General features: G+C 40.6%; 1 protein-coding gene across 1 annotated transcript; it reads left to right on the forward strand.

Annotated features, from left to right (window-relative positions):
* The first annotated feature begins 4,745 nt into the window (after nucleotides 1-4,745).
* Nucleotides 4,746-5,341, forward strand: LOC120064751 (caveolin-3-like). The gene is made up of 2 exons (XM_039015366.1): nucleotides 4,746-4,781; nucleotides 5,000-5,341. Exons 1-2 carry the CDS (start codon nucleotides 4,746-4,748, stop codon nucleotides 5,339-5,341), a joined length of 378 nt encoding a protein of 125 aa, XP_038871294.1.
* Nucleotides 5,342-9,580: the final 4,239 nt, after the last annotated feature.

Below are 9,580 nucleotides of genomic sequence, written 5' to 3' on the forward strand. Positions count from 1 at the left end.
ATTCCAAAAGCCTTTAAGTAGAAGGTCGGTGTCCTTTACCTTAAAAACACAAAAATGTGGATTTTGAAAGGGAATTCTATGCATTTTGAAACTTTTTTTCAGTGGATATAGGCGTTTTTGACATGTCCCTGGGTGTTATCAAATCAAATCAAAGTTTATTTGTCACGCGCGCTGAATGCAACAGGTGTAGAACTTACAGTGAAATGCTTACTTACAGGCTCTAACCAATAGTGCAAGAAATGTGCTAGGTGAACAATAGGTAAGTAAAGAAATAGAACAACAGTAAAAAGACAGGCTATATACAGTAGCGAGGCTACATACAGACACCGGTTAGTCAGGCTGATTGAGGTAGTATGTACATGTAGATATGGTTAAAGTGACTATGTATATATGATGAACAGAGAGTAGCAGTGGCGTAAAAGAGGGGTTGGCGGGTGGTGGGTGGCGGGTGTCGGGACACAATGCAGATAGCCCGGTTATCCAATGTGCGGGAGCAGTGGTTGGTCGGCCCAATTGAGGTAGTATGTACATGAATGTATAGTTAAAGTGACTATGCATATATGATAAACAGAGAGTAGCAGCAGCGTAAAAAGAGGGGTTGGGGGGACACAATGCAAATAGTCCGGGTAGCCATTTGATTACCTGTTCAGGATTCTTTTGGCTTGGGGATAAAAACTGTTGAGAAGCCTTTTTGTCCTAGACTTGGCACTCCGGTACCGCTTGCCATGCGGTAGTAGAGAGAACAGTCTATGACTGGGGTGTCTGGGGTCTTTGACAATTTCTAGGGCCTTCCTCTGACACCGCCTGGTGTAGAGGTCCTGGATGGCAGGCAGCTTAGCCCCAGTGATGTACAGGGCCGTACGCACTACCCTCTGTAGTGCCTTGCGGTCAGAGGCCGAGAAATTGCCGTACCAGGCAGTGATGCAACCAGTCAGGATGCTCTCGATGTTGCAGCTGTAGAACCTTTTGAGGATCTCAGGACCCATGCCAAATGTTTTTAGTTTCCTGAGGGGGAATAGGCTTTGTCGTGCCCTCTTCACGACTGTCTTGGTGTGTTGGACCATTCTATTCATCAACTTCCATGAGAAATATAAGCATTAAAATAGTAATACGTTTATTTTATAGTTAAATTCTCTATCATCAATAATGTTTTTTTCATGATTATTGTATTTATTATTATTTTATTTAAGATTTGCTGTATGCCCCTGATATCACTTTGAACCATGTTAGTTTGTTATAGTTCTCCAATAAAGAAAATAGCCCTTTGTAAAATTAAACCACATTCAGAAAGTGTCATCATTTCTTTGGTGGTAAAACAATGTTTATTTTAAATGTTTTAATTTAACCTTTATTTAACTAAGCAAGTCAGTTAAGAACAAATTCTTATCTACAATGACGGCCTACCGGGGAACAGTGGGGTTAACTGCCTTGTTCAGGGGCAATTAACATTTCAAAATGTTAAAATATGTTTGGTAGAGAAGTAAAAAATAATTTTCAAGTGTTATGCTAGCTCAGTCTTGCTCACTCACAGAGCTATGGCTAATTTGGGCTCCAAATGTACACCCTGTTAGGATTATGGACCTAACATGTAGAAAAATGCCCCCCCCCCCCCCCCAAAAAAAAGTACATGAGCTTGACTAATATGTTTTACTGAAAGTCAAACATGTCCTTTTTATCATAGAATATAACATTTAAATAAAAATATATATACTTTTTTATAAAGTTATGAGGTCCAAAAGGCTCAACTCCATTTGATGCACAAAAAAAATATTTTCAGACTCACTTGATAGAACACAAACAATTTATTTAAAATAAATAAGAGATACATACAGTATGTACTTTCCAAAATACAACACTCTAAATGCAAATAAGGAAATTATGTTTTCTATTAAATGTTCAGTAGGTTTAAGGATAAATTGAAAACCAAGACGTTTACAGTAAAAGCAGAAGCCAACTTTGTAAAAAGTAAAATAAAATAATACTGCCATTTGTGATGTGCACAAGGAACAGAGTTTCAAGTAGATTCATAATTAAGGCAGGTCACCCTCTTTATGCAATAGGTTTTAAAATACATTGAATAATCCAGATAGATCAAAGCAGGATTCATGAAATTGCTCTCCCAATTCTGAGTGTTCTGAGTGTGTGTAATCCATTTTCTCAATCCTATTTTGCAATGAAGAAGACATCAGCCTACCACTCAAAAAGTACAGACAGATTAATTGTGTAGGAACATTTTTGCCAAAGTACACCACAATCTTCAAAGAAATACATTTGGATGTTTGTGTTCATCCTAGAAGAAAATGGTAGCTAGTTTATTGAGTAGCCTTCTGTAAAATTAAGTAAGTAAACATGTACAGCATGACAGATATGGCAGTTGTCATTTCACAAACTGTGTAATAGTGGAAACGTACTGTGTGTGTGACCTAACGGATGGTGTGATGCAACAGACATGAGCAACATAGCACAGGAGACATCCTATATGTCAATATGTGCAAAGCAATGCAAGAGGAGAGTAGCTTTACCTTCAGGCTGACAAAATTAAGAAGAAATGTCACTGTCTTGGTCAGTCTTCACAATCCAAACCACCATTACAGATCTGATTGACACGAAATCTGTGGCATGGGAGGCCTATGTTAATGGACTTTAAGTCCATGGTGAGGAGAACACAGCTCCCTCCTCTCCTTGGTTGGGAGTGACAGACAGTCAGTGCTTCATTTTTCATTTACCATCTCCTGTCCTCCTCCACGGACCAAATATGTAAATCCATCAGTCTGAAAACACAATCAATGGATGACTCACTCTGAACTTTGCCTGTAAGTGGAGACGTTCAACATGTCCCCAAATAAATCTCCATCTGTACAACAATCAATTGTTCAATTTACTCTCGACAAACCATGTCTGAGACTAAAATGTAAAAATCAGTGCAATAGTTTTAGGTGAGCCTCCCCCGGAGCGGGACAACAGTAGGGGAAGGAGAAATGTGGGTTTGGGGAGGTGGTGGAGGGTGTGTGTGAGGGGTTTACAGTTCTGACTGGGGGGGTACCATTGTGGGGAGTGAAGACGTCTCATGTGGTGGAGGTCTGTGTGACGCTCCTCTGGCTACTGGTGCTCTTGATGACGTAAGAGGAGGAGTTGCTTTTGCGGCTGGAGTCGTTGTCACGTTCGCAGTGGCACTGGGAGGACTTGAGGTAGCGGGCCGAGCAGCACACAAAGTTCTGCCTCAGGTCTGAGAACAGGTGGCCCGCAAAGCACATGTAGATCCACGGGTTACAGCAACTGTTCAGACTGGCCAGCAGCATGGAGATGATGAAGGGCATGGCTGGGGAAACAAGACACACACACACACTTAGATTTTAATTGATTGCAAATTGCCAATACATTTTTAAAGATGATATCTGATTGGATCGATCGATTTCCATTGATTTCATTCACACGTTGTAATGATCTACATTTCAGACAGAGCTTAACATCTTATACACATGACAGCCGTTCTCATTATGAAATTATCCTCTGGTTCTTCTAAGGACAAACATGAGGAAACCATTTACATCTTAATTATCTCTCCCTTTCTCCTTTCTCCCTTTCACTCTTTCTCTCTCTTTCTCTTCCCCAGTGATTTTACCCACACACCGCTACTGATTGGATAGCCTATCTATGGGGCTAGTTTGGGTCCGTCAATGTGTCATTAAATGCTTTCAATATGTGTATATGCAGTGGCAGATTTAGGTATAGGCGACATGGGCAGATGCCCAGGGCGGCATCTTGCCGGGGGCGGCTGCACAAAAAAAATTCGTAATGGTGACATTTGCGTGATTGGTTTTCTATCGCTCATTTACACGTCACGTCAATGATATCATGTCAACACATGGGACTGTGGGTTAATTAACTTTGTCGGAGTGGGCGCCCTGATTCTAGTTTGTGAGCTAGGCAGGCTACTGCCTGGGAAGGTCTCCCATTCAGAAGTACGAGATGGGGAGGGGGCGGGGGTAGGTTGACCTCAGGTCTCCCCACTGGAAGCCCGAGGTAGGGGGAGTGGGGGAATCTATCAAATAGTGCACCTATACCTTTGTACAGTACTAATGCAATTAGTAAAATCATCACTACGAAATGCTACCAAATAAATCACAATGCATTCATAACACTGTGAATATATAGTTTCACAGACACATTGATGCATTTTTTTATGGTTTGTGCTAAATCGTTATAATAAAATAATATAAAACCAGTCTGCACACCACCAAGGTGAATTGGTTTAGTCTTGACTCTTGGTTGACAGTGTTGGTAGATGGGTAATGTGTTGGTGCCTGAGTGCCAAATCAACACAAATGTGTTTCTATTTGTCTTTGTTACTTCTTTTTGATATTTCAGAGGCTTATGTTTGTATTTATTTTTATATTTATATAGTTTTAAATGTTATGATTATTTATTTGTGTTGTTCCAAATATCTGAATAAAAATTACAGTTACTGCAGAATGGTGCTTTGTTGTTGGCGGGGGGGGGGCTGAAGGGGGGGTTCGCCCAGGGAGCCATACAAGCTAGCACCGCCACTGTGTAAATGTATGGTAGATTTAATTTTTTTAAGTCATTGGATTTTGGTGATGTTGACATTTAAAAATATTGTCCCATGTACATTGTGTAATATAGTGAAGGTCCCTAACTAGCCCCGTAAGGATATCGAATGCCTAACCAAATTGACCATGGGCATTACGATTGGGTCGCATGCAATGCAGCTGGGTTCCGAATTGATGATTACTTGGGTGCTGCCAGCTGTGGGCATTTGGGCAAGATTGAAATAAATCCAACCCAATGAAAACTGTTACTGTATCCTTCATTCTGTGACATACCATTTTTTCCTACCATCCCGCAAATCTCTGTTTGGGATGAGACTGACTTTATGACCAATTTTATCCTATTTATACTTAGTAGTCAATTTTGACACTAGAAAACATTTTATGACACATATTTTCAAAACATCGTCCATGGTATTCCTTCCCTGCAGGTAGAGTTTGAGGATGTAATCGCAGAGCCCGACGGCACACACAGTCTGGATGGGGTGTGGAAGCTCAGCTACACCACCTTCACCGTGTCCAAGTACTGGTGCTACCGCATCCTCTCAGCCATCTTCGGCATCCCCGTGGCTCTGCTCTGGGGATTCCTCTTCGCCTGCATCTCGTTCTGTCATATTTGGGCCGTGGTGCCCTGCATCAAGAGCTGCCTGATCGAGTCACAGTGCATCAGTCGTATCTACTCCCTCTGCATCCAGACCTTCTGTGACCCCTTCTTTGAAGCCCTGGGCAAGATCTTCAGCAGTGTGAAAGTGGCCCTGCGCAAAGAGGTCTAGACAGAGGTGGCTGGTGAGAGGAGGAAGGCTCATAATAATGAATGGAATGGAGTCAATGGAATGGATCAAACACATGGAAACCATGTGTTTAATGTGTTTGAGACCATTCCATTATTCTGTTCCAGCCATTACTGTAAGCCTGTCCTCCCCATTTAAAGTGTCACCAGCCACCACTGACTCACACCCACCACAGTGTTTACATGTGTTTGGATGAAATGTTGCACCCTTTTTATATGCCAGACCAGATAACCAGTCCTGGTGTCCTCATATTTCCCAAGACACCCCCCGTTACCCTCACCCCGCCTGGAGCCCTGGGCCCCGTCCTGCCCGTCTTGCCCTTTGAGTCCTGACATGTTCAGAACGACCAGCGCCATTAGAGGCTCTGTGATAGCTGCAGCATGGTTGGGTGACAGCTCTGGCTCCGTTGGAAGGCAGAGAGCTGCCTGTTCATTGAGGGAATAGAGCGCTGGCAGCCATGGCAACCATGGAATGTATCTTGAGATGCTGAGGACAGTGGCTTCTCGGTCACATGACATACACACCCCAGTTACTCTAATGGCATTGCAGCACCTGTAGGACAATACTGCCTACACAGGGCTCTCCAACCCTGTTCCTGAAGAGCTCCCATCCTGTAGGTTTTCGCTCCAACCCTCATCTAGCACACCTGATTCTAATAATTAGCTGGTTGATAAGCTGAATCAGGTTAGTTACAACTAGGGTTGGAGCGAAAACCTACAGGAGGGTAATTCACAGGAACAGGGTTGGAGAGCCCAATTCTGAATTGATATACAGTATATTAGACAGTCAGGTGTGTGTGTGTGTGTGTGTGTGTGTGTGTGTGTGTGTGTGTGTGTGTGTGTGTGTGTGTGTGTGTGTGTGTGTGTGTGTGTGTGTGTGTGTGTGTGTGTGTGTGTGTGTGTGTGTGTGTATGCGTGCATTTTGTGCCTGCTGATAAACTAGTTGATGTTGTACAATAGAAATGGGAATTGTAGTGCTTCAACAAGATTATATCACCTTTTACAGAATCAATAAGATGCATTTTCTCAACTGAATAATTTTGATTAAACACATTCTAAATTGTAAATTTTGCTTCACATTTCTTTCACATAAGCTATCAATAACTTGACTGTGTGGCTGTTGAAACTGTAAGAATGTTAGAAAGAAAGGAGCCTCAGGTTTTAAAATTATAAATAGATTTTTCTATTTGCAGGTCCTACAATTCAGCCAAGTATGTGGCATCAGAGGACGCCAACTATCTCACTAAAGATATACGACATTGGTATTATTGCATTTGTTTATATATTGATTGAGAAAGAGAAGTACAAATATCTGTTGTCGATTTTTGATGAGTGGGGCCGAACCTAATCTGTGGGGAATTTGCTCTATCAGCATTTGCACATAATTATTTGATGGATAAGACTGGCTATAAATATTCCAGAGCAGTATTTGGGTTTCTTTGAATTGATATCACAGATTATTATTATCCTCTTGGCCTCTATAGATGTAGGATCTTAATTTGAACCAGTTTGCTACAACAGTAAAATAATCCTGCAGAAACAGGAAATTTGAATTATTATGTGGATTATAATTAATTTTTTTAGGGGTTGATACATTTTTCGTGAGGGAAAATCAAGTCTGAAATTTGAAAGTGGAAATTACAAACTTCTTTTTGTAACCAGGTGGACCAGTCATTCTCATTGGAAGTTAGGGATAGAAAAGCCAATTGAGAACCAGTGGTCTGGATCCAGACACATAAGGCCATGCCTATAAAAGTAGCATTATCCCATCCCAAATCTTTTTCCTATCTTTCTATGACATGTATGTATGTGCACATTAATTTAAATGTAAGATACAGAAGTTCAACATACTTTATGAGCTGGGTCATTCCTACAATGTGGTGCCTTTTCTGTCCCCAGGAAATATCACTTCTTATTTAGTGTAAAATGTCGATTCCAAAAGCCTTTAAGTAGAAGGTCGGTGTCCTTTACCTTAAAAACACAAAAATGTGGATTTTGAAAGGGAATTCTATGCATTTTGAAACTTTTTTTCAGTGGATATAGGCGTTTTTGACATGTCCCTGGGTGTTATCAAATCAAATCAAAGTTTATTTGTCACGCGCGCTGAATGCAACAGGTGTAGAACTTACAGTGAAATGCTTACTTACAGGCTCTAACCAATAGTGCAAGAAATGTGCTAGGTGAACAATAGGTAAGTAAAGAAATAGAACAACAGTAAAAAGACAGGCTATATACAGTAGCGAGGCTACATACAGACACCGGTTAGTCAGGCTGATTGAGGTAGTATGTACATGTAGATATGGTTAAAGTGACTATGTATATATGATGAACAGAGAGTAGCAGTGGCGTAAAAGAGGGGTTGGCGGGTGGTGGGTGGCGGGTGTCGGGACACAATGCAGATAGCCCGGTTATCCAATGTGCGGGAGCAGTGGTTGGTCGGCCCAATTGAGGTAGTATGTACATGAATGTATAGTTAAAGTGACTATGCATATATGATAAACAGAGAGTAGCAGCAGCGTAAAAAGAGGGGTTGGGGGGACACAATGCAAATAGTCCGGGTAGCCATTTGATTACCTGTTCAGGATTCTTTTGGCTTGGGGATAAAAACTGTTGAGAAGCCTTTTTGTCCTAGACTTGGCACTCCGGTACCGCTTGCCATGCGGTAGTAGAGAGAACAGTCTATGACTGGGGTGTCTGGGGTCTTTGACAATTTCTAGGGCCTTCCTCTGACACCGCCTGGTGTAGAGGTCCTGGATGGCAGGCAGCTTAGCCCCAGTGATGTACAGGGCCGTACGCACTACCCTCTGTAGTGCCTTGCGGTCAGAGGCCGAGAAATTGCCGTACCAGGCAGTGATGCAACCAGTCAGGATGCTCTCGATGTTGCAGCTGTAGAACCTTTTGAGGATCTCAGGACCCATGCCAAATGTTTTTAGTTTCCTGAGGGGGAATAGGCTTTGTCGTGCCCTCTTCACGACTGTCTTGGTGTGTTGGACCATTCTATTCATCAACTTCCATGAGAAATATAAGCATTAAAATAGTAATACGTTTATTTTATAGTTAAATTCTCTATCATCAATAATGTTTTTTTCATGATTATTGTATTTATTATTATTTTATTTAAGATTTGCTGTATGCCCCTGATATCACTTTGAACCATGTTAGTTTGTTATAGTTCTCCAATAAAGAAAATAGCCCTTTGTAAAATTAAACCACATTCAGAAAGTGTCATCATTTCTTTGGTGGTAAAACAATGTTTATTTTAAATGTTTTAATTTAACCTTTATTTAACTAAGCAAGTCAGTTAAGAACAAATTCTTATCTACAATGACGGCCTACCGGGGAACAGTGGGGTTAACTGCCTTGTTCAGGGGCAATTAACATTTCAAAATGTTAAAATATGTTTGGTAGAGAAGTAAAAAATAATTTTCAAGTGTTATGCTAGCTCAGTCTTGCTCACTCACAGAGCTATGGCTAATTTGGGCTCCAAATGTACACCCTGTTAGGATTATGGACCTAACATGTAGAAAAATGCCCCCCCCCCCCCAAAAAAAAAGTACATGAGCTTGACTAATATGTTTTACTGAAAGTCAAACATGTCCTTTTTATCATAGAATATAACATTTAAATAAAAATATATATACTTTTTTATAAAGTTATGAGGTCCAAAAGGCTCAACTCCATTTGATGCACAAAAAAAATATTTTCAGACTCACTTGATAGAACACAAACAATTTATTTAAAATAAATAAGAGATACATACAGTATGTACTTTCCAAAATACAACACTCTAAATGCAAATAAGGAAATTATGTTTTCTATTAAATGTTCAGTAGGTTTAAGGATAAATTGAAAACCAAGACGTTTACAGTAAAAGCAGAAGCCAACTTTGTAAAAAGTAAAATAAAATAATACTGCCATTTGTGATGTGCACAAGGAACAGAGTTTCAAGTAGATTCATAATTAAGGCAGGTCACCCTCTTTATGCAATAGGTTTTAAAATACATTGAATAATCCAGATAGATCAAAGCAGGATTCATGAAATTGCTCTCCCAATTCTGAGTGTTCTGAGTGTGTGTAATCCATTTTCTCAATCCTATTTTGCAATGAAGAAGACATCAGCCTACCACTCAAAAAGTACAGACAGATTAATTGTGTAGGAACATTTTTGCCAAAGTACACCACAATCTTCAAAGAAATACATTTGGATGTTTGTGTTCATCCT

Source organism: Salvelinus namaycush, chromosome 20, assembly GCF_016432855.1.
Source record: "Salvelinus namaycush isolate Seneca chromosome 20, SaNama_1.0, whole genome shotgun sequence".
In the NCBI taxonomy this organism is placed as follows: domain Eukaryota; kingdom Metazoa; phylum Chordata; class Actinopteri; order Salmoniformes; family Salmonidae; genus Salvelinus; species Salvelinus namaycush.